The sequence below is a fragment of the Lottia gigantea genome (assembly GCF_000327385.1).
Source record: "Lottia gigantea unplaced genomic scaffold LOTGIsca_173, whole genome shotgun sequence".
Lineage (NCBI taxonomy): Eukaryota > Metazoa > Mollusca > Gastropoda > Lottiidae > Lottia > Lottia gigantea.
In genome coordinates, this window is record NW_008708187.1 from 316719 (window position 1) to 343491 (window position 26773).

Below are 26773 nucleotides of genomic sequence, written 5' to 3' on the forward strand. Positions count from 1 at the left end.
AGAAGATTTAAATTATTTTGTAAACTCGTGGTCGAGTTGAGGTGAAAATATGCAAATTATTTGTTGACAAGTTTAAGGTTGGGGAAAAGTAAACAATAGAAATAAACAAACTTATAATGCCAGAAAATGTCACATTATTTATAAAAACTTGAATTATCTGAATTTCTAGTTTAATTTGCTATTTCTTTTAAAACAGGAGAGTCTCGAAAGCAATGTCTGAGGCATGGATATTTTTATATCCAGATGAAAAAAAGGGGCTAGTTTTAATCAACACTGCAATGGCTCAATTTAGACCAAAATTTTGTTTGATATAGCCCCTTCAGTTAGGGTCTAACGACAGCCCTCTTGAACATCTGCTTTAACCAATCAAATTTTGTGATGCAGTGGTTATCAGGTTAATTGGACGAACGTTAAAGAGGGCTGTCGTTAGACCCTAACTAAAGTGGCTATATTAAAAATAAAAGCTAATAAAAAAAACTGAACGAAAGTTTGTTCTAATTTTAATTTAGACTGATTTTAAACGAAATTATAACCACAACTCTGTCTAATACCTTGAGTATGTTCTCTTCTTGTGACCTTGGCCAGTGCTTCTATAGGAGAGTATCTAACACCTTGACATCATTTGGCACTTTTCTTCTAATCAATATTTGCTTTGTAATATTTTTTAAAATCGTTTAACAAATTTGGAAAGATAACATGAAAACTAAATATTTATCAATTGAGTGTGATATTGTTCAGTCAGTTAACCAGGGAAGTGGATTAAGGGGGATTAAAGGATTAGCTGGGATTATTGTCTGTTATTGATAATATTACCCCTGGTATACTATATATTACATTCTATTAAGGTTTATTGTTGACATACTTTTCTAGTGGACTTTTGCTTTCATCTGTGTTGTTTTAGTTTTGGATGTTAAATTTTTCGTTGTGTGTCGTGCATTTTTGGGACAAAAAATGTAATTTTGATGGTATAGTAATGTTTATGCTTTTTGGCATTCTAGGCTTTTTTGGATTGCTTTTTTGATCATCCAATCAGATTTATTTCATTTCAATTGCATGATCCGCATGTGATTATCGACATAGTGGAAAACGACCGACTGCAGATTTTTGTCTCAGACCCTTGACAAGTCTCTAGTCAGCGACAAAAATCGTCGACCAAGACCGTTCGTGTGTCCCCACCTTTAGAAAATCTGGGTTGAATTTGATTTTTATTGTCACAATGTAGTTGTCATATGAAAAGCAGACTTGAAAGTTATTTATGGGAAATATTTTTTTTGTTAGCAGACGACAAGAAAAGAAGTTATCGATTCTGATTTATTGGGTCATACTAACTTTCTAAATTACATGAGGAATCAGTCTTAAAGATCGTGGAGATGTAATACCTTATAAGGAATATAGCAGACGACAATTTCATTTTTCATTTAGTGATGAACACAAAATAATTTGCATGTGTTGAATTGTGGATTAATCAAAGAGTGTATGACGGAATGACTTAGAGCCCAAAAAAAGCCCGAAACGCCAAAGATGGAATGTGACTCGCTTATAAGTGACGCTAGTTTTGAAAACGACAGTCTTGACGAAAGTGACTCAGTTTTTATTCTCGGAGGAAAGGAGATTAGAACCCTTGACGCTGAATTTGAACAAGAAGATTTAATCTCAGAGAAAAATGATATCGAAGATTTTTATGACGGAGTTCTCCTTGAAGAGGACTATAGCGTGAGTGTACTTGATAATTCTGACTTCATAATAGTCTTGATTAACATGGTGTCGGATTAACTACTAACAATGGTTTTTGGAAGACTGGATAATTATATTTCGAGTCTTGATTAACCAGGTGCTTAATATGATTATATTACTAATATCGGTGTTGTAGACTAGATTAACTTACGTTATATTTTACTAACATATTTTTACTGGAAAATAATATCTACCAATTTCAGTCTGTATCAATATATAATGAAAAACGTCTACGTTTCTGTATCTATATTATTACTGGAAAAAGGAGACTATCTAACTTCTTTGAAATAGCAATATACTCAACAATCGAGTCTACTATTTAACTTAATTTTCATAAATGTCGAGGGACTTGGCAACACTATCTACAAATGACATCAGAAGGTGAAGCTTATCCAACGTCCTTACTCAACAATCGAGTCTACAATTTAACTTAATTCTCATAAATGGCGAGGGACTTGACAACACTATCTACAAATGACATATGACATAAGAAGGTGAAGGTCATTGACAGTTCTGCTTTCTCATCCTGGCAACGTCTGCAAAATGTGGATTGAGATTCAATTTTTTGAAAGATTTTATGTAATGCTTGAACAACGGAGTAAGATTTTATGTAGACTGCACTCGAATACACCGCAAATCAATAAGATCTGAAGCCTGAAGTTTTCTAGTGTGTAATAATTTTGAGATGGCTGTGACATTTTGCCATGGATACCAGACAATTCCAAGCTCTCATGTCTAGGTGATTAGATGTTCCAGTTATCATATGTTTCGGATATGCAACCTTCATCAGGACAAATTATTGGCAAATGAATAAGGTTTGAAATTGTAATGCGTAATGGCTTAAAGATAGCTGTGAAAATTTTCCATGAATACCAGACAATTCCAAGCTCTGATGTCTAGGTGATTAGATGTTCCAGTTATCACATGTTTTGGATATGAAAGCATCATCAGGACAAGTATATGAGGTTACCCATAGTGAAGAAGTAAGAAGCGAATTTCTTTGAAATGAAGGAAGCACTGTCTTTACTCTCCAAAAAGGAAGCCAAATTTTTTAAGGTGAAAAGATCTTTTTTAAGCGATATTAAGCGATGTGCTGCACTGCTTTCTTCTGCTTATGCTAGTGATCTTCAGAGCTTGCCCATTATTCAGTGCTTCAGTGTATTCTGTTCAGTGCTGTGTCCAAGGATCCCCATGTTCATCTTACAAATACCATTAGAAGCACCTTCCCCCTGACTTCCCTAGCAGCTTTTCCCCTTTTTCCCCCTTTATTCCTTTTCCCTTTCTTTCTTCCATTTCCCCTTTGATCTTCCTTTCAATTCTCACTTCCCCTTTGATCCCCTCCCCCTTTACCCTTTGATACTTAAATGACAATACCCCTTCCCCTATTCCCCTTTCCCCCAACTCTTTCCCCTTTCTCCCCCTCTTTATCCAGTTGTTCGCTGAGTTGACCTACCAGGTATATGTTATGTAGACTCTAGTACCAATCTAACTTCTCATTCCCCTTCATTCCCCCTCTTATCCCCCTTTTATCTTCCTTTTCCCCCTTTTATCTCCCCTTCTCCCCTTTGCCCCTTGATACCTGAATGAGAAACCAGGTATATGGTTTATAGACTTAAATACCAATCTAACTAATCATCCCCCTTTCCCCCTTTCTCCCCCTTTCTCCCTCTTTCCCCCTTTCCCCCCTTTCTCTCCCTTTTCCCTCTCGTTGGACTACCTGAATAACAAACCAGGTATATGCTATATAGACTCTAATAACCAATCTAACTTCTCCTTCCCCCTTCCCCCTTTACCTCTCTTTCTGCCCCTTTTCCCTCCCTTTTCCCTCTCGTTGGACTACCTGAATAACAAACCAGGTCTATGCTATATAAACTCTAATAACCAATCTAACTTCTCCTTCCCCCTTCCCCCCTTACCTCTCTTTCTCCCCCTTCTCCCTCCCTTTTCCCCCTCGTTGGACTACCTGAATAACTAACCAGGTATATGCTATATAAACTCTAATAACCAGTATAACTTATTGATTTTTGAACTTACTACATTTTATTAGTATTACTCATGACCTATAGTCTATTTCATACTATTACCTTATTAGGTCATAGGTAAAAAACTAACCTCCTTCATTGAAGAACTCTTCATATAAAACTATGTATGGTTATTTCATGAATATAACACATACAAACGTAGTTCACAACCATTTTGACTCTTTTCCTTGACTTAATGAGTCGAATTTAAAAAGGCTAAAATATTTCAACACACATTAGAATCATATTTAAGCCATTACTAGTTTTGATTGCTATTATTAAAAGGGTTAAGGAACTTGGCCTGTAAAATGATAAGGGACACACACAGGTATAGCTTTAAAATGTCTAGCCTTAAGTTCAATGGAGTAAATATTTAACTGCAATAAAAAAGAATAACACATTGTCATGTTGAGGGTTTGTTTTAATAAGGGCTAAGGAACGTGGCCTTTAAAAGTGATAAGGGACACACACAGGATGGGTACAGCTGTATAATCACAAGCCTAAAAATATAACCGCAATAAAAAAAAAATAACTCATTGTCCCTTTGGAGTGTTGGAAAATTGATTACTGTACAATATAGGTAAATATTTATCTATAGTCTGTTTCAAATAACTGATACACATTGATTCATCAATACGTATTAAATGATTTATATATCTTTATATTAGTAATCATTTGTTGACACACTGTCATCATTATAGGTGACATTTTCAAATACGTTGACTAACTCATCATTTTAGCTGTGTTTTTCGTTGGATTAAGTTTGGCTTAAATTATATTTGTATTTTGGATACAATTGCTATTTTTGTATATACCCAAGACATCATTTTGTATTTGTGTATTTTGTTGAGGTTTTGTAAATGATTTTTCGTAGATTTTTGATACAAATACAAATTTTTTATACAAATACTTTTTGAATTTGTTGTATTTTGGATGCAAATACAAATTTTTATACAAATACTTTTTGAATTTGTTGTATTTTGGATGCAAATACAAATTTTTATACAAATACTTTTTGAATTTGTTGTATTTTGGATGCAAATACAAATTTTTATACAAATACTTTTTGAATTTGTTGTATTTTGGATGCAAATACAAATTTTTATACAAATACTTTTTGAATTTGTTGTATGTTGGATGCAAATACAAATTTTTATACAAATACTTTTTGAATTTCTTGTATTTTGGATACAAATACAATTTTTTATACAAATACTTTTTGAATTTGTTGTATGTTGGATACAAATACAATTTTTGATACACCTAAGTCATCATTTTGTATTTGTGTATTTTGTTGTGGTTTTGTAAATGATTTTTTGTGGATTTTGGATTAGATTCGAATTTTTTTAAATACAAATATTAAAATTGACGAATTAATCAAAATATTTTTAGTATTCAAAATATTGGACTACATAAATCTAGTGCTCTGAATTTTGTGAAAAGTTGAAAGTCCAAATCTTGCTAGGATTAAGTGATATTATGTGTATGATAAGTGTTATCAATGGAAGGAAGTGTCAATGTGATTCAGAAAAATCCTGTCCGTCCGTGGACAATCAGACAGAATTACTTTTCATGGTTGGTATCAGTTGATAGAGCTCAATTTCAGCTACCAATAGCTCTATTCATAATCAAAATTGGAGATGAGTTCATCCGCAATTAAATCAAAAACAGATTGTTTTAATCTGGATTTTATACATGTAAAAATTAAGATAAATTTCTGAAAATTTACATCACTACTCTGACAATTCATGCATATTAAATTGTAGATGAACTGGGTGCTGAATTCTCATTCTGGAAAGTGATCCAGGTGGCTGACAAATTAAAATAAGATGGCACAATATCTCATCAGATTTTTTTCAACGTTACTCATTCAAATTTTGACTGAATAACATGTTATTTTGGATTGCTGGTTTCATTTTGCGGTTTGGATCATTAGTTCTTGGTTTTTTAGGAGTTTTTAATCCAAATTTGACCATCGGTAGATTAGAATTTCAGCTTTCATGATTTTCAAAAAATGTTCTTTGTCTTTCCAGGCCAGGATAAGAGCGTCTATATCGTGGGTTCTTCAGAAAGCCTATGGCAACAACATTCCTTCAGACTTCACAGATCCCTTCTACGAGACCGATACAGGGAGCTGGTTAATCAAGCCTATATTAGTCAATGCTCTATCATCCAGTGAGGTCTATTGTAATGCCTGCTCAAATATTTTTCCAGAAACTGTTCTGCAAAGGCATGGTAGGTAACAAATTGTTAAAAAAAAATGTGTATGTGTATCAGGGACACTGATAGCATCAATTTACACCATTCCAATTTTCAATCAGACGTCTGTGGTTCCTGAAATTCTTTGCTGACATCACTAATCGTAAAATATGCTTTATCACATAAGGACTTTGTGATTAGTGACATCATCAAACATTTAGTTTTAGTGGAATTACAGGAACCACAGACGTCTGATTGAAAATTGGAATGATGTAAATTGATGCTATCAGTGTCCCTGATACACATATAAAATTTAGAAAACTTCCTTACAATCTTTTTAATAGAATGATTAATCTGAATGATGAATTTTACAGAGATTTGAAATTCTGGTTCTTCTGTTTGTAGGTCATTCAGCCATTTTACATATTCTATCCAGAAAGTCTATTTATGTAACAGACTCTGATGATGTGGCTGTTACAGAAACAGTTTTACAGAAAACAGCTCCCTTTCATGTGGTAAGGATTTAACAGAACTTTTACATTACTTTTGATCAACTGTTTGGGGAAAAGAAGCGTATTTTATGGCCTGTTCGTGGCAAATTTTAAAGTCAGTCAAAAATTTCATTGTATGGACAGCGATTTTTTTACGCCCGTACGAATCGCTGGCATTTAAAAAAAGTTAGATATTTTCAGCCGAATATTTATGCTGGTGATTAAATTCGCTTGTCTGCTCCTGTCAAGGGTATTTTTATTGGGTGATAGATATTTGTTTAACCAATCGGACTTGATGTTGATATCATGTGACATTCAGAATGGCTGCCTCTGCCATTTATGTACCAATCATGTTGTGGACACTCTAAAATAGGTACATTTAGCTGTAATAAATGGTTTGATGATGGTATATTTTGCTTTTTTTCAGAAGGGACATCTATCTTTAATCAATGTACTGATGGCGTATTTCTCTCCTTTTTTTTCAGAAGGGGCATCTAGCTTTAATCAATGGCTTGATGATGGCGTATGCAGCAGAGACAGCCAGCGTAGAGAATGTGGTCCAGGCAGTACGAAGAGTGACCACATTCAATGCTTCCAGTGAGCTGCCCTCCACTGTTGAAGACTCTATTGTGTTCTGGATCAATAAGATTTGTAGTGCTTCTCAATTTGCTGTGGGCAATCAGGTCATTCAAGGAGAGACCAGTCAGAAGGTAAGGACTGATCTTCAAGGTGGGGTGTGCCCCTTCTTACTCTGTTTTCCAAACCAATCAAAGAAGTTGTCTGGTAGAACCAGATTCTAAATAGCATAACAAAGTGTATGACATCCTCTATCGGATTCTACAATTTGATTGGTTAAGAATAATGTCATTAGAACAAGACTGTTGTAGAAAACATGTTAGATTACAATAGAGACAAAAACAAAGAACCAAAAATTAGATTGATCTTCCTTATAAGGCATCGAGCACCCAAGTCTGCGCCAAAAGTCAGAATTAATAATGAGGGTGGTATATTTTTCAGGTCAGAATAAAAAGTCGGACTCCAGGACGGGAACCTTACCCTGTGATAGAGAATCTCTCAGAAGATATTGGTGATGGTTGTTCTCTTGCCTGTCTTATTACTTTCTACTGTCCCAAATATCTTAAGTTTACAGGTAAAGACGGCACTCAATAAGAATAAGGTTCATTTGCAGCTATCGCTAATCCTTTTTTGGGATTGGACAGCATCTTCATGGTAGGAGCAGCAGTGGCTGAAGGTCCAGGGTTCAATCTTGGCATAGGTCGAGATAATACCTTCGGATTGTTCAACCCGGTTTCCCCCTGTCAGTGATACAGGTTGGAGGGGCTGACATGGAAAAAGCGTCTGGTCGATCAGATGGGACAATAAACCGAGGCCCTGTGTGCTACAGGCTGTGCACGTTAAAGATCCCTGGACAGTCGGAAATCGAAAAAGAGCAGGCAAATGCTGCTGTCCTGGCAAAATTACCCTCAATGCACCTTCTAGACACCTGATACCACTTTTCATTCTGAAATACTGACTCACTTATAATTGATATACTTCCTCATATGAAAAAATCATTAGCTGCTACCAATGTTTCACCAATATGTTCTTTGGGATCGTTAGTACTTGGTTTATTTATTGTTTAACCTTCCACAAACCTACATTTGGTCATATTCTTTGGGTCTTCTGCCCTGGATCTGGGGCAAAAAACATGAAACATTCTTGCACCTTTCTCCATTCCAGATATCTGCATGAAGGAAAACGTTGGAATTGCGGACTCCCTGTATAATTTAAGACTTGTGAGGACATTTTGTGAGAAACATCTACCCTCAAAGTGCTTTCACTTCACTTACGAGGACCTGCTGTACAGTACCAACAAAATGCGGGAAAATATCATAGTGCTATTGGCCGAACTTTTCTACTGGTTCGAACTTAATCCGGCGTCGTGCGTTCAGCGTTCAGGCAACAAGGATGCAGACACAGAAGGTAGGTGGTGTTCTGCAGTGTTACGTTTTGTGGTAGCAAAAACCCCAAGTAATTGAACTCGAGGACTTGCTGTAACATAGATTATTAAAGCGTTGGGATCACTGACATCATTTAGTTGTTTAGGTACAAAGAATAGTGGTCGTGGGTTCTTATCTTGGACAGATTGTAAATAAGTCATCTTTCCTGAAACCAACTGTAAATCAGCACAAAAAATCCAGACCGATAGGTTTGATCAAGGACCAGCTGGTAGACAGGATCCTCATTATTCCAGTCAACCCAGCTGTAAATGGGTACAGATAATCTGGGAAAGATCAATACCAAGAGGTTTGGTCAAGGACCAGCTGGTAGACAGGATCCTTTTGTGAATATGTAGTAATTTTCGAAAATTATTCCCATAATGCACTTGACGATCTTATTATTTCAGCTCATAATGGCCTACCAGCAATCTCTAGTGCTACTAAAAAGAGTTTTTCGAAAAACGTCGCGGAAATCTCAGCAGATAACCGCAATGTATCTTCAACAACGTAAGTCATGTATATTTTTTGGGTAATTTACGATTAACATACGAACGCATGTCCTGTTGCTTGCTTGTTCTAATATTGTAAAAAGCATGTTGTCTTAGTAGTATTTTTTACTAAAAATGCTTAAGATTGATCATTAAAGGTGCATGCCCATTTAGATTTATAATCTAAATAGTTACACACCTTTAAATCATTATATTCAATTGGATGGAAAAGTGGCTTAGATTTTTTTAGATTGTCCAATTTTCAATTACTTGACATTTTCAAAGTGGACTAGCCCCTTTAATTCTGGAATTTTGATATATATAAATGCTCAATTGAGAAGGTGAACATTGCTTTTAATGATCCTATGGTCATACTTGTGCAGTTTGGGGCAAAGCAACCATGTGCAGTAAAAGCAAAACAGGACCAAGTGAAATATCCATGATCCCCACAAGATATAAGTTCCTTCTGTTTCAATTTTTGTGTTGTTTATCCAATGAATGCATCTTGAATGTTTCCCTGTTCTGTTCATCCCACTTATCGTGAATTTTTCCCCATGTTGTTTTTGGAATGACCATTTGCAGAGTTTCATTTTGTTTCCTTGATTTGACTTAGCTTAACCTTATGCAGCAATCATATCTTGAAGAAATTGGAGTTGAAAGCCACAAGGATAGGAGTTGAAAAGATCCAAAAGCCACACCCAGAGCTGTTCACAGCTCTAGTTTATTTTGGATTCTGAGCACAACCAGTCATCTTTCCTCATTATGAATTCTTCCCAGCTGTAAATGGGTACAGATAATCTGGGAAAGATCAATACCAAGAAGTTTGGTCAAGGACCAGCTGGTAGAAAGGATCCTTATTATTCCAGTCAACCCAGCTGTAAATGGGTACAGATAATCCAGGAAAGATCAATGTCAAAAGGTTTAGGGACAAGCAGGTAGAAAGGATCCTTAACCTAAGTTGTTTCTTGTTTCTTTCTTACGGATAATCCGGGGAAAGATCAAGGACCAGTCAGTAGAAAAGATCCTGGTGAACCCAAGATGCTATCCTTGTAAAAAGTGTTTCTCTCCTTTCATCTTCCATCACTCACCCATCTTCGAACTTTTTATTTAGATCATCGAGAGGGAGTCGCCTCCCTTTGCTAAAAAAGCGTCAGCATGAACAGCAACCACAGTTACGCCGAAGTAAAGACGATGCGACAAGTCTGCGTCGTCCTGGTTCGTCGAAAGGAGCCAGACGGTCGCAGTCTGTTAGTACACCAAGAGATCGTGGCATGGTCGTGGAAGAGTCCGTGTCCGTGCTGGCCTGGGATGATCGCCACAACAATAACACGTCACGTTACTTACAAAGGTTGTCTCCCTTGTTTGAGAATTTTTGAAATTTCATTTATATTTGGTTTTCCGTGTTTTCTTGTGTCCCCTTTTGAATTTTCGTGGTAGATGTATTTGGTTTGTCTTGTTTGGTTTTTACGATTTCTGTATTCTTCTCTCTCTTTGCCTGCATGTTTATTTTTGAATGTTTGCCTTGAAACTATATGGTTAGGTTTATTTTGATTCTTTTTCAGTTTATGTCCATTTTTCAGTGGTTTTCTCAGATTTGTTTTTTAGCTTTTGATATCTTATGATTAGTATATTCTAGAAAATTTGGTTTGGGATGGATTCTGCACAAAATTTCCCCAAGAAATCTCATGCAGCATTTTGGAAGACGATTTGGAATTTATGCCAAAACTAATATTTTGCATTTGATGGATGACATGAAAATTAAATTGATTCAGATAATCAACGCTCAAGATGGGAAAAGTCCTTTAACGAGGGATGCTTTCTTTTTTCCAGGTTGAATCAAACAGAAGGTAGAGACAGCCGACTGTTAGCCAATGTCAGCATCGATTCTGAAGTGCATGAGAGCTTCTCAGACCACGTGGATCTAGATTTCACACCACGCAGTCCCAGACCCGGGCGTCATTCGAATATCCACGATCCCAACCATCCAGATTACATGGAAGTGGAAAGCGTCACCTCAAACAGCTCAAGGTCACGAGTGTCCGCATTGCCTACCAACCCCACAAACGAACCAGAGCGCTTGACACCGGCACGTCTAAAAACATCCAAAGAAAGAGTAAGCAACCACACCAAAGCTGAAGAAAGAGGTCATGGGAGGAAGAAGGTGACTTCACCCACCAAACCAAAGAAGAAGTCTCCTTTCAGCTCGCTTTCACCTGCTCCTGATGAAATGTCGGGCAATCCATTAAGTGAGGACAATCTTTCAGCTATGGAGTCTCCTGGAAAATCAGTTGACTCCTTTTACATCAATACTGATGCTTCTCTTCAGGAACCTGTGACTTCAAGTTACTCTGTTCCAGAGCAGGTCCATACCCAGCATAGCGCTCGCGCCGCTGGAATCCCAGTCGTGGATGGTCTGGATGATCATCGTCGATTCCATTCCAGAGAAGGCAGTGTAGCTAGCAGTAGAAGCTCAGGAGACTTCTCAGATCACGAGTCCCACAAGATTCATTATGACCATAAAGCTAGGGAAATGGAGGAACTGAAGAACTCATCTCCTTCAGGATCAATGAACGGTACATCCAAACCGATGCTGGTGATTACTGATAAGCTGCCGCCACCCTCCACAAGCATCATCGATCGATCCAAGATACCCCACACCACCAACTTTGCTGAGATCAAGCGGTTGAAGGAAGCTCATGGTGGAATGGAGAATTCGGGGTATGTGTACATGCAACATGGCCAAGATGAAAATCCATCAAGATCAGCCTTAAAATCTTCCTTCCTCAACAAACAGCAGGAGGCAGCAAAGAAGACCTCCTTTGCTCAGCTGCCCAATGAAACAACATGGCAACAAAGTGCTCAAAGATCGGCCAATCAGAATAACGATGTGAGTGATGACGAAGGGTCATCACCTGGACAACCCTTGGCAACAGAGCTCATGTCCCTTCGCATGAAGCTTGATGAAAAACGGAAGGAAATTGAGAGGAAGAAGCATCGATCGGAGCTCCAGCAACAGAAGATGCGGCAAAGGATGGGAAAAGCAGCTTTCTTACAAGTTGTGTCCAAGCATTTGCCGGACAAAGATGGTCCTGATAGCATCGCAGAAGAACCAGAATCCTCTCATAGTCAACGTTTGGCTGCTGATGTTCGAGAACGTCTGGGTCAGATGTCACTGCCGGGTCAGAGATCCTTTGGGGAATCTAGTCAATCTGCAGAACCCCAAAGACCAACTTCATTGGCGCATGATGCACCAGCTGCCAAGTTCTCCAGGGATGGAATCCAAAATCAGATTGACACTGTGAAGAAAAAATGGTTAACGGAGGACGAGATGTCCACCTCGGCTCAAAGTTTACCAGAAAGAAGAGACAGTGGTTCAGACCTACGTCGCGATAGTTACGAAGAGAAGTCTCGGTCCTTAACTCAATCCCCTGTCCCAGCTGCTTCTCGTCGAGCTCCTTCAGAAGGTTCAGAACATTCCTCACACAGCAGGGGAAGTAACCCCTCGGTTGAAGAGTACGGTGGATCACTGGACCGCCTGAACCAAAGTTTAACCCAGCTTCAAGGAGAAATCGCTCACTTGTCCTTACAACACGAACAGCAGATGCGATCAGGAAGAACCCCCACAGGTGAATCTCGGTCAGTTCCAGAACACGCCCAGACCTTGCCCAGACCTAGTCGCCACCATCAGCATCTAGATGATTCTAGGCAGTACGATTCAGATGAAGCTGCTTCCAATCAGCAGGGAGGAAGAGGACAGTGGCAGATGCCAGCTGCTAAAGTTAAAGCTCAAGGCTATTCATCAAGTAAATTGGAAGCTGCCCAAGAAGGTGAGCCTTTACGAATTTCTTTTTGATACATATGGACCTGACTTCACAAATACAGAGTGGTGTAAGCCACAGGATTTACTAAATATATATATATATATATATTGCTTGTACCCTTATTAGGCAGCCTGGTCCACATTTTCTTGGTTTTATTTTTAGGTTTACCAGATTGTTACAGCCAGCCAACCGGAGAGTCCACACCTCCCATGTCAACTAGTTTCACTGATCGTAGATCATCACGTAGTGCCTCATTACCTCGCGAACCCTCTAGAGATGATTATGTGGACTCCCCAAACAGCCACACACCACCTCGCTCTACAGATGGAGAAGATGATAGTAGTAGTGCCACAGGTAGGAAATTTTTCCAAAAATATGCCATCTTTCCCCAAAAACGGGTTGTGATCATTAGCTTAATATCTACATTTGTCTGCCTTGCTGGCAAAGAGTTCCAACAGCTCTGGTAGTGGCGGTAATCGAAGACAGGGCTCACTTTTAGGACAGCACCTTTATCTAAATGCTCATTGATTAGTCTATCTTTTGTAGGTGAACCACCCATAGAGGGCTTCTTTGTGTCCTTTGGTGAAGACACACCTAAACGAGCCAAACCCAAATTACTAAATAAAGAAAAAAGAGGGAAGAAAGGAAGGGAAGAATCTCCAGCACCTAGTTCCAGAAAGAAAGCTGAACCAACTCCTCCTGAACCAGTGGAAGAAACACCTCCTCCCCCACCAGCTGCTGTAGAAGTGCCCAAAGATGCTCCTAAAGGCTTTGTCTTGGATGAGCCCAAATCGGTTAGTATCGAAGGATTCCCTGCAGTTATGATGCAAGCGTGCTTAGTGGAGATCAAGGTTTCATCTCGAATTCAGTGAAAAGCTTAAAGGAAGTGGTGCAAAGAAAATTAAACACTACCTTGGTCCATATTTCAGATACTGTATATTTGCAAATATAATGCACAGGTGTGTACAATGTGCACACCTTCTTTACTGGTAGGTCTAGGATAGCTTCTATCGTTTTTATTTCCCAAAATTGTCAAGAATATAAGAAAGTAAAACTCCAATCTCATGTTATTACAGCATTCAGATATGGAGATGCAGCATAAAAGAGAGAAGCTGCAACAGTTGCAGGCCAAGAGGCTGGAGGATGCTGAACGTAAAAGGATGGAGAAGGAAGCAGAGAATGCCAAGAAAAGGGAAAAAGAAAGGTGAGAGTCCATGTGACTTTTGGGGTTTTCTTGGTAGGAATAATGTACCTTTCACCTACTTGTCACCCCTGAATCTTTAATTGAACTCTTCCACACATGCTTTTTGTATTTAGAGCAATGCACATCCAAGGATAGTCTATTTTGATTTGAGGTAATTTAAGAAGTTATGAACAGAATAATGGTATAGGTTCAATTGCTATGCTTTCTACCCTATTGAAATAGACTGCTCTAAAATATGTTTGGGAACCTCCTAAGATGTGCATTGATATTGACTATTTTGGATGAGCTCATTTGAAAATTGAGGGGTGAATTGAGGTGTGGTTTACACTTAACTTAAAATTTTATTGCTTTTGAGCTTTTTGCAGTGTTGCTTTACGCTCAGCACAAAATATTTCAGAAAACATAATGGGCCAATTATGTTTGTTAATGTAGCAAGGGCCAGATCTTGACAACTCAGATACCTTTGCCAGACCATCAAGATATTTTCATGTCAAAAATTCCAAATGCACTGCTTAAAATGCAAGCTCAATGTTGTGTCCCAAATTTCCCTTAACCCTTTTCAAGTACAGAATTTTATCTACCAAAATCAACAGCTGCTGACCCTTAACCCTTACCAATGTGGCTCAATGTTGTAATTTTTTTGTGTTGTGTTTCTTTTTAGGAAACCAGGGTAAATGTTTTTCAAATTTTTTTGAGATTTGACAAAATATTTAATAATCACTTTTGTTTTGTGTTTGTGGAGTTTTGAACATTGTTTTTGTTTTAAGACATCTGATTAAAATGCTGCTATGGATGTTTTGTTTCATGTTTTTTTTCTGCTACTCATGCGATTCATGATCTAACAACATTCTTTGTCAATGTGTGTTCTGTGAAATTTTGAAATTATGCTAACCAATCAAAAACATTGTTAAAGTAATGGATATACTAGAAATACTTATAGAACAGAGTATTTTATTGGTTGAACCATGAACACGAGATATAAAACAATTTTGTCAGATCATGGATGGCATGTGGAGTCACCCACAGAAAAAACATGAAACGAAACATTCAGTTATACATTTTAATCAGTAATAATTTGAATTTGCTTGAATTTTTACTAATCCCAATTCTTGTTCAGATGAGAACTTAAAGCTGGCATGAAATTTTTTTATTTTTTCCCAAAAAAGACTAAATTCTTAAAGCTATCATGAACTTTAAAAAGCATAGTTTTTTTATGATATGCTATAGCTATGCTAAGCTTGAATGTTGTTTGAATATATATTTAGTAAAATTTTTATTCCTTGTGATGCGCGAGTTCTGTCGAAAACTTGTCATGTAATTTCCCATAATTCAATTGAAAGTGGATTTTTTTCAAGTTTATTGACTCGAAATTTGTAAATTTCAAAATCGGTATTTGAAAGCTGCAGAATTTTTGATTTCAAAGATTTTCAAGGGTTAAATTGCAAAAGAAATATATGCTCATGTTTTTTATCGTATCGTAAATGGCCGTCAAATATAGGAATTTTATTTTTAATTCGAATTTCGTGTTTTCAGAGTCAAGCAAGAAGAAGCAGAGCGTAAAAAAGCAGAAGAAAAAATCCGACGGGACCAAATCTTCCAACAATATCTACAACGCAAGAAAGAACAGGAAGATGAGGAAAATGGAGTCGTGAAACGTCCAATCAAAACCAGGCCCAAGGCTGATAACAGCGGTGGTAGTCAAGGACGGGGGTCACGACCTCGTCCAAAGTCCATGTTTGTCAAGGCAGACAACACACCTGATTCTAAAAATAGCTCGATGGATGATTTGTCCACTTCTGGTGATTCGTCAGGTTGGTTTTTATTAGCAGACGTCAAAATAATAATGGCCGCCGTATTGTCAGCTTCTTTTTAGGTTTTTAAGTCTTGAATTATTGGGTTGGTTTTTTCAAAGAAATTGTTGCTGAATTTTTGTTTGGAAAGTCAAAATTGGCCAATTTGAAATCCAACCTTTTTGGACTTTAATTGGGAGAGTTCCTTTCATTCTAAATTTAGTCATTTCTTACTAGGTTGTTTCGGCCTCCTTTTTAGAGAGTTCAGTTTGAATTTTACAAAGTGGTTCAATAAAATAATTGATCACATTATTAAAGGGGTTGACTCTACCATTTCAATAAAAAAAAAAGGCCACAATTTCTTTAAAGGGAAAGCTTCCATTAATTGGACAGATTCAAAGCATTTTGTTTGGTTGCCAATTTTATTTTGTTTTAAATTTTGTTTGGGATTTTAAAGTTCTTTGCATTTAATTTTGAATTGATCCCAATTTTGATTGTGTCCCAAGAAGCCATTGTAAAAATGATCACTTACTGGGCTCTTAATTCTGTCAGCAGAAATAATGAAAAAAAATTGGTCAAAGATCCATGCAAGATTTGGGATTAATTCAAATCTTTAAAGCAAAGACCGTCACCCAAATTTTTTGGGAACCTTTTTGATTTATTTTGCTTCTTGATTTGCATCTTGAGTTCTTTTACTTTGATCTGCAAACTTTGGGCAGATTCTAAAGACTTAGGTGTAGCTCTTTAGCACAATTCTTCTCTTCCTTGAACACTTATCATCTTAAGACCCTAACTGAAATGGCAAAAAAAAGACCACTTCGGTACCACTTTCCTTTTTACGGACACAAGAGGTCCGTAAATTTGTACCTGCAGAGCATCTTGGACCACATTTTTGGATGATTTGCTTTTATCCCTGCATCATGATCAATTAGTTGATTTTGAAAGAATAGGGATATCTAGATGCATCAAAGACTAATATACTCTGTAGCTCCCCATTTGAATAAGATATACTGTATATTTGTGAACATAATGCTCACTTTTTACCCTCGAGTAAATCTTAGGGAGCCACGGTGGCTCAGTGAGTTCGTCGCTTGCTCACTAACCTGAAGGTTCAAGGTTCAATTCCGGCATAGGTCGAGATAATACCTTCAGATTTTTCAACCCAGTTTCCCTTTGTTAGTGATGCAGGTAAGAGGGACTGACATGGAAAAAGCGTCTAGTCGTTCAGATGGGACAATAAACTGAGGCACGTTAAAGATCCCTCAACAGTTGGAAATCGAAAAAGAGCTGTCTAATGCCACTGTCCTGGTAAAATTTCCCTTATTGCACCCTGCATTGCATTGCCCATGTTCATTAACCCATATGGTGCAGAAAAGTAGGACGTAAAACTCCATTCATTTCATTTCATTTTGAGTAAAACCTTAAAAAATCTGTCACTGTAAATAATATGCCTGCCATCCAGAGGTAAAAATCAAGAAGTTGGCATAACGCAGACACCATAATATTGAGTGGTATCGCGTATTCCAAAACCCTTACTTATTAAGGTAAGGGCGTTTGAGGGTGAAAAACTGTGCATTATACTCGAAAATATACAGTATGTGTTTTCAAGATGTAGACTCCTTTAAATTTAGTATAAACCCTTGGAATTAAAGATGTGTTCTCCCTATAACATTCATAATTATCATATATCACTAATTCACTAATTCTTTCATCTTTTGTGGAGAATCATTCAAGGTTGGGGCCCCCTTTTCTCAAAGCACAAATTTTGGCAGCAATATTGATGAAAAGGGATCAGAATTGAACCCTTGATCTACCAAGAAGCTTTGGTCTTTGAAAAAGTTGACATTGGTTGACATTTTAGATTGTCTAATGTCAAATTTGGGAAATAAGGTCCTCTCAACTTGAATGATTCTCCTCAAAAATATCACAATTTAGAGGGAATCTGTTTTTAATTTTTGCTTCTCTCTATCTTCTGTCCTTATTTTTTGTTCTGTTCATTTTTGGTTGCATCTTGTTTTTTGACTCATTTCAGCCCCACGTTCTACACCTCGTTCTCTACGGCTGCCTTCGTCCCGATTTGGGTTTGGGTTATCTAATAACAAAATGCGCAAAGCAGGTTTGTACTAAAAACTTGTTGACAGAAAGGTGCTTTGATAAGATACTTCCAAAACACAGGCATTTGTCCAATGGGAATGGGTCTTTGGAAACACAGGCATTTGCCCCATTGGAATGGTACTTTGAAAACATATGCTAAGTACACAGGCATTCATCGGAATGGTACTTTGAAAACATATGCTAAGTACACAGGCATTCATTGGAATGGTACTTTGAAAACATATGCTAAGTACACAGGCATTCATTGGAATGGTACTTTGAAAAAATATGCTAAGTACACAGGCATTCATTGGAATGGGACTTTGAAAACGCAGGCATTTGCCTATTTTGGAAAAGTACTTGAAACAACAAAGGCATTAGTGGCCTTTTTTCATTGGATTTTGTGATAGCTTTTGTGGTTTTCACCAAATTTTTACTGGTTTTGGTTTTTAACACAAATATTGAGGGATTAAATTGAAAAGGGCTTCAGCAGGATAACTAAGAGCTTCTAACTTAACTAATGAGGGAAAAAAATTAATAAAACTTAATTTCAGCCACCCGTATCTCTTTTCAGATTGACAATCCTGCCTTTAGTTTGTCTATCATATAATACAAATGAATCATAACTAACTTGCATTCGATTTCCTGTATGAATGATTCAATTGTAGACAAATCCTGTGTCATGTATTCACTCTGAAAATCATACAGGTAGCTCAAATGGAGCTTGTAGAAAAATTAACTAGATGAACGATGCATTTGTAGATGAAGTAATTGTCAAAATGTCATTCTGAAAAGGGATACACTTAGCTGATAAGAGCTCAAATTAGTGATTTAGAAAAAATCAAAAGCACCTTTCTTGTCACAATAGCAAAGTGAATCAAAGACTTAAATTTTTTTATGAATTGTAATACTCTGACTTGCATCTTGAGCATTGTGGAAACTTTTTTTTTTCAGGTAAAAAATCTCTTGCGTCTGCAAATTTTTTTATGGATTCAAATTTTTGTGCACTGCTGAAGCGCACTAGAACTCTTACTGCAATTTTTTTGTAGACGTGATCTTACTTTTCTCTTCTTTTTTTCCTATTTTTAGTTTCTTGCAATACATTAAATCAAAACACCCCGACAGGTAGCGCCACCTACAGACGTCCTCAATCTCCAGGTAGGTAACTCTTCAGAGTTATTGCCCTTGGTTTTATGTAAATTCTTCAGAGTTATTGCCCTTGGTTTTATGTAACTCCATTAGAGTTCTTTGCTTTGTTTTAATGTAAATTCTTCAGAGTTATTGCCCTTGGTTTATTTAACTTGTTCAAAGTTATTGCCCTTGCTTTTATGTAACTCCAAGATATTTCCCATGATTATTTGTAACTATTAGAGTTATTGCCCCTGGTTTTATGTAGCTCCATTAGAGTTCTTCCCCCTTGGTTTTAGACAACTCGATTCGAGTTATTGCCCTTAGTTTTATTTAACTCCATTAGAGTTCTTCCACGCTGTATTATACAACTTCTTCAGAGTTCTTCCCCTTGGATTTATGTAACTCCATTAGAATTCTTCCCCTTGGTTTTACATAACTCCATTAGAGTTCTTCCCCTTATTTTTGTTTTTTTTAAGATTGGTGGAAAAATTAACAAATGTTTTGGGTTAACTTTTTTCTTTTCAACTGAGTCCAAAGACTATTTTGGTTATTCAAATAAATTTTTTACAAGAAAGTAAACCCCATTAACAATTTTTTGGTCGTTCATTTTCTTGGGCCCTTGGGTGATTGTACCACTTAATTTGTCAGAGTACCAGCGAGCAGCCAGTGAAGCAATTAAACGCTTTAAATTACTTCAGAGTTCAGAATTTCAAATTTTTTTTTTATTATTTACACTCAGTGTTCAAAGGGTTAACTAAACAAAAACTAACAAAATTTGGTAACGGATTTTTTATTAACATTATTTCTAGATCTGTTTAAAACTAGTCGTAAATCAAGCAGACACGAAGAGGGTGATGGTTACCAAGCAACAGGTGGTGAATACGCTGGTAATATTCCTTTACTAATATATCGTTTAACTTTGGTACCGGTTTGGGGTTGATGTTCAAATTAGTATCTTTGAGTACCATTTTTTGGGGTACCATCTTTCGAAAATTCACAAAGAACGCCTTTTTCACATGTCTTTTGCATCAGAGGTAACCTTTTGATTGACAATTCTTTCTGTTAAATTTTCTGTGGTCTGGATCCTACATTAGAAGGTTTCCGTCTATATTTTAGGTCCTAAGTTATTTGTGAAACCCAGTTCCAAGTCTAATAGAAATTTGATTACAAACGCCATCAGTCATTGTTGTCTAGCTGGTATTGTTAATAATGACGTGAAAAATAAAGTTTTAGAGGTAAGTATCTCTTGATTTTCACTTACATTGTAGTGTCAAGCACGAAGTAGACCATGCTTGCTCTTTTGGAAACACCTGATGGTACTTCTCATTTGAGGAGTCCACTATTATACAATTATTATTTCTGATACCTTCATGCTTTTGACGAGATTTTTGGTCAACGAAAAATTGTTTTGCTTGAACAGATTTTTATAGTTTAATCTTATGTGTTTCATTATGACCCTACTGGTGTTGCAGTGTTTAATATTAGGGTTGATACAATACACGATACGAACAACAACACAATTTACAGTTTATGAGTTTCTTAAGAACAGTCGAGCGAATGGTGGCTGCGGGTTCAATTCTCGATCGGGGTGTGAAAGTCAGATGACCTCGAATAAGTCATCTTCACTCATAATTCCAGTCGACCCAGCTGTAAATGGGTACAGATAATCTGGGAAAGATCAATGCCAAGAGGTTTAGTCAAGAACCAGCTGGTAGAAAGGATCCTCATTATTCCAGTCAACCCAGCTGTAAATGGGTACAGATAATCCAGGAAAGATCAATGCCAAGAGGTTTGATCAAGGACCAGCTGGTAGAAAGGATCCTCATTATTCCAGTCAACCCAGCTGTACATGGGTACAGATAATCCACGAAAGATCAATGCCAAGAGATCTGACCAAGGACCAGCTGGTAGAAAGAATCCTTAACTGTGAAACTAAGTTGTTATCCTTGTTAAATCAATACCAAGAGGTTTGGTCAAGGACCAGCTGGTAGAAAGGATCCTCATTATTCCAGTCAACCCAGCTGTAAATGGGTACAGATAATCCAGGAAAGATCAATGCCAAGAGGTTTGATCAAGGACCAGCTGGTAGAAAGGATCCTCATTATTCCAGTCAACCCAGCTGTACATGGGTACAGATAATCCAGGAAAGATCAATGCCAAGAGATCTGACCAAGGACCAGCTGGTAGAAAGAATCCTTAACTGTGAAACTAAGTTGTTATCCTTGTTAAATCAATACCAAGAGGTTTGGTCAAAGACCAGCTGGTAGAAAGGATCTTTAACTGTGAACCTAAGTTGTTATCCTTGTAAAATATAGTTGTTTCTTCCTTTTTCTTTCTTTACTTGGTAATTTATTTAATTCCTTTTGATTGTTTTTTTCAGGAGCTTGCTCGATCCTCAGCGAAACATTTTATCATTTTATTCCGTGACGCTGGGCTGCAGTACCGTGGTGTTTACACGTACGAACCAGAGACGGAAGAAGTTTTTAAATTAATTGGCACTGGTCCTAGATATTTAAATAATAGATCACTTGAAAAATATTATAAGTAAGTATAGGGTCTTCCAACAATTTTGGTGGGGGAATGGCTTGGGAATGGGGGGGTCTTCTACATCTGTCTGGAGGTCTTCTACATCTGCCTGGGGGATCTTCATCTGTCTGGGTGGCTTCTACATCTGTCCTGGGTGTCTTCTACATCTGTCTGAAAAATTTGATTTACTGAAAAAAGGCAGACAAAAAATGGTGGCATCATAGCTGAAAATTATTCCATTTAACTTTATAAATTCTGTTTTTTGCAGATACAATTCTGGAAGCAAGAGTTTTAGTGAAATCACCTCCACCAAGCATCTGTCTGTGTCCATTGACGCCATAGTTCCTGTTAGTACAGTCTGGAAGTCTTCAAAACCAACAGCTATGAGAAGATAGAGTCATCTTCAGCGCTTAATCGCTTAGTTCATTGTACATTCTCATTTCATTACGCTTAATTCTTGGGAAATTTACAGGAACTCTAATTCCATGAAAATTTTGTTTTTAGAACCAATTGCTTGTGGCTTAATTCTGTGCCAGTCATCTATTTGACACCCCTCAACTTTCTATTGAACTCTTCTTCACATGCATACCTTCTATCAATATGAAACTGGTTTTGCATGATTAGAAGGGTTCATTTGTAAGATTAGGGGTGTTTTTGTTGCAATTCTTTTTGATAAAGCACCTCTTTATTGAGCTTGAATATAGATATGTCTATGCTTAAATTGGAAATGGGTACAATGAGACTTAAAATAGACTCGTTAAGCTTCTATAAGAGCTTAAAATGAGTGGATAAAATTGGTACATTCTTAAGCTTTTATATAAATCTGCTAGAGCTGAAAACAAGTGTACTGAAGCTTAAAATTGGTACATTCTTAAGCTTTCATATAAGCCTGCTAGAGCTGAAAATCAGTATACAGAAGCTTAAAATATTGATACGTTGTTGAAGAGCTTAAAAATTTTATCAATGTTAAATATGGCTCTTGTAACTTGTGCTTTTAATCAGAGAGCAAAATAAAGTTGTATTAAATGTTAAGAAAAGAATTAGTTAACCCTGATCCCTTTTTAAATTCTGCATTGTTATTGTTATTGTAAATATGATATCACATGTATCGCATTTATCATGTCAAAATTATCATATTCAGAATATATATTCATATAATGTGAAGAAAAAACGAAACACACTATCATCCAGACACTTTCCAAAATATAAACGCAAGCAGTCCACTTTATTTAAAGGGAGTGCACCATTTTTTTGACCAATCATAACTTAGTCTCAGAAACGGGAATTTTTTAGCTCAGCCAATCAGTTATAGTATTCACAGCTCACCGTCAAAATTTTAGCCTTCAAATCCATGTGTGTTTAGAATGTTTGAAAGTTAAAAAGACATCTATAGAAATAGTGAGTAAAATTCCTAGTTTGAGATATTTTTAAAGGAATTATGTGATTTTCGTACATTTCTAGTACTTCTGAAGACTATTTACATATATTTAAGTCTCAAATCAACACCCCAAAAATGACACACCTGTCCCTTTAAGTAGTTATGAACACAATAAAAGTTGGCTAATATTATTTCATTTACTATCTGCTCTACCTCAAAATAAAAATGGACTCCTCGCGTTTTTGTAGTGAATCTTTCTGTAATCTCAAATCATAGCATGTATAGAATATTTTTCTTTAAAATGCTGAAGCTTTCAATAACCTCCTAACTGCTGTGAACGTTTTGTGGACAAAGCTTAAAAAATGGCCCCAGAAGCAATTGCCAAGTCAAGTCAACCAAATGTAAAGTTGTGCATTTACTTTCCTTTATTTATTTTTATTTGTTTATTTAAAAGTAGAAATTGTAGGATTTTTTAATTTATTATGTACCCATATCATTTGTATAAAGTTAAAATCGAGTTCAATTCTAAATCCCAAATTCATAATCCAAATAGGACAACAATTTTTCAAAGCAATAAAAAAGATATACACAAGAAATAAAGTTCATACAAGCAAGAGAATTCTGTCAATCAAAAATCTCGTCCAAAGTATGGCAAAATTGGTAGTAAAAATTGTATAGTAGTGGACTCCTCCAAAGAGAAGTACCATCAGGTGTTTCAAAAAGAGTAAGCCGAACAAATTTTTTTGTGATTTTTCTTAGGTTGTGCTTAATTATTGATTTATTTAAGCAAATTTTTAATAATTTTTTGTAATTTTAACCTCTTTAATTTGTGACATAGCTCCTTTAATCAGAAATATAAACATGTATCTTTTCTATGTATCTATTTATGTTATATTTTGATCTCAATGTATCATTGTGTATCTTTTGGTTTCATGTGTCTTTCATGTACATGCTTTGAAACCTTAGCCTACATTGAACATAGCATTTGATAGGTTAGATATTAAATGACCTACAAAAAGAGATGCATAACAATCTTGTCAGATCATGGGTTATAAGTGGAGTCCCCAAAGAAATAAAAAAAATCCTAAAATGAATTTGGGGATACATGAAACGAAAAGGCATAATGAATACAAGGACTGCTGTACCAATTTTCTGCTTTGGTTATCATCGTTTTTTGAATTTTTTATGTGTAGTTGACACTGATAGCATTAATTTACACCATACCAATTTTCAATCAGATGTCTGTGGTTCCTGCAATTCCACTAAAACTGAGCCTATGACACTATCACCAAAGCTGCTTATAGTATTTAATGTTTGGAATTGCAGGAACCACAGACGTCTGATTGAAAATTGGAATGATGTATCAGTGTCCCTGATACACATAAAAGATTTAGAAAACCTTTTTACAATCCCTTTAAATTTCCACCCACATTTTTCACAAAGGTGAACAAGCCCCCCTCATATAAAAAAGATATTTTCCATTTGTAGTTGAATCACCCTGCTTCCACCAGTAGACAGACTCTGTATATAGCATGCTATAATTTGTACTCTATCTTAGCCTCAAGTGCCATATATTTTTACACTGAAATTATCCTGCAAATTTCCTAGAAAACTGGAAATTTATTTTAGAAAATTGGAAATCTTCTTCTAATCTGGAAATTTTCGGTAGAAAACTAAAAATTTGCTGTAAAAAAAAACAGACGTTTGTTTTAGAAAACTAGAAATTTCTCCTAGAAAAATGGAAATTTCTCCGAGAAAAACCAGAATTTTCTCTTGGAAAACTAGAAATTTTTTCTAGAAAACTAGAAATTTCTTCTAGAAAACTAGAAATTTCTCCTAGAAAACTAGAAAATTCTCCTAGAAAACTAGTATTTAATCTTGAAAAACTTCAAAATTTAGAAAATTCAGCAAGAAAACTGATCTTTAGCATGAAAATTGTCTTCTCAAACAAAAAAAGAAAAAAAACTAGAAAACTTCACACGTTTCAAAGAAGCTGAAAGCTGGGAATTTATCTATCTTAAAAAGGATGGAAAACTAGACAATTTTCTTTTTAAGCAAGGTAGAGAATAGCTAAGAATTATTTTTGCACTTTTTGACCCAAAAATAAACCCTTCTAGAGCCTTAAGATGCTAAAAATTATTTTCTAAAATATTTGAATTAATTTTTGCTAAATGCCTTTTCTTCATTTCCTTCATTCATTCATTTAATTGTCTCATTTCTTCAATTCGTCTCAAAAATCATTTCATTCATTCATTCTTTTTGACACATTTTGAAATATTTTCTTTGGAAAAAATTTACTGGCCATGTGGACTCTCTGAAAGAGATACAGAGTTTATTGCTTAATCATAAAAAGTTTTATGAAAATGTTTAGGATGGACTAAGCATTATTGCTAAGCACTTTGCGTAAATTGCTTTTAAAGGCTTAAGCCCATGGTCGAAAATTAATATCCATTTAAAAATAGATGTCCTGATGAGGATTATATATTCAAAACATTCGTTAGCAGCATAAAATATGCTGTTACCATGAATTGAAAATTATTTTTTGAATTTTTCCCAAGAAAATATTTCAGAAAATGTCAAAATTTGAAAAATGTCTTCAGATAATATACTCTATAATTCCTCTGAAATCTATATAGATATATATATAAATTTATATTAAATATACCAATATATTTTACACTTAAATAACTTAAATATTTAATTTGATAAGTTAGATATTTAATTTAATAAATTAGATATTTAATTGAATAAGTTAGATATTTAATTTGATAAGTTATATTTTACACTTAAATAACAAATAATTAATTTGATAAATTAATAAGTTAAATATTTAATTTAATAAGTTAGATATTTAATTTAATAAGTTAGATATTTAATAAGTAAGATATTTCATTTAATAAGTCAAATATTTAATTTAATAAGTTAGATATTTCATTTAATTAGTTGAATATTTAATGTGATAAGCTAGATATTTAATTCAATAAGTAAGATATTTAATTTGATGAGTCAAATATTTAATTTAATAAGTTAGATATTTAATTTAACAAGTTAGATATTTAGTTTGATAAGTTAAATATTTAATTTTGTAAGTTAAATATTTAATTTGATAAGTTAAATATTTAATTTGATAAGTGAAATATTTAATTTAATAAGTGAAATATTTAATTTAATAAGTTGAATATTTAATTTGATAAGTGAAATATTTAATTTAATTACTTAGATATTTAATTTGATAAATTAATAAGTTAAATATTTAAATCAATAAGTTGAATATTTAATTTAATAAGTTGAATATTTAATTTAATAACTTAGATATTTAATTTGACAAGTTAGATATTTAACTTGATAAGTGAAATATTTAATTTAATAAGTGAAATATTTAATTTATTAAGTTGAATATTTAATTTGATAAGTGAAATATTTAATTTAATAACTTAGATATTTAATTTGATAAATTAATAAGTTAAATATTTAAATCAATAAGTTGAATATTTAATTTAATAACTTAGATATTTAATTTGACAAGTTAGATATTTAATTTAATAAGTTAGATATTTACTTTGATAAGTTAGATATTTAATTTAATAAGTTAAATATTTAATTTTGTAAGTTAAATATTTACTTAGAAAAGTTAAATATTTAATTTGATAAGTTAAATATTTAATTTGATAAGTTAGATATTTACTTTGATAAGTTAGATATTTAATTTAATAAGTTAAATATTTAATTTTGTAAGTTAAATATTTAATTTGAAAATATTTAATTTGAAAAGTTAAATATTTAATTTGATAAGTTAAATATTTAATTTGATAAGTTAGATATTTACTTTGATAAGTTAGATATTTGATTTAATAAGTTAGATATTTAATTTAATAAGTTAAATATTTAATTTAATA

The 26773-nt window shown here is 35.0% G+C and overlaps 2 protein-coding genes across 2 annotated transcripts; both read left to right on the top strand.

Annotated features, from left to right (window-relative positions):
- Nucleotides 1-5755: 5755 nt before the first annotated feature.
- Nucleotides 5756-8484, top strand: LOTGIDRAFT_142008 (hypothetical protein; the record flags this gene model as incomplete). Its single annotated transcript, XM_009051900.1, has 5 exons — nucleotides 5756-5990; nucleotides 6360-6469; nucleotides 6931-7147; nucleotides 7488-7595; nucleotides 8186-8484. 5 exons carry the CDS (start codon nucleotides 5756-5758, stop codon nucleotides 8482-8484), a joined length of 969 nt encoding a protein of 322 aa, XP_009050148.1.
- Nucleotides 8485-20085: 11601 nt separating this feature from the next.
- Nucleotides 20086-21894, top strand: LOTGIDRAFT_142046 (hypothetical protein; the record flags this gene model as incomplete). The annotated part of the gene is made up of 3 exons (XM_009051901.1): nucleotides 20086-20208; nucleotides 21354-21517; nucleotides 21768-21894. Coding segments are annotated over 3 exons (414 nt in total), but the record flags the coding sequence as incomplete, so codon positions are not given.
- Between the last annotated feature and the right edge of the window lie 4879 nt (nucleotides 21895-26773).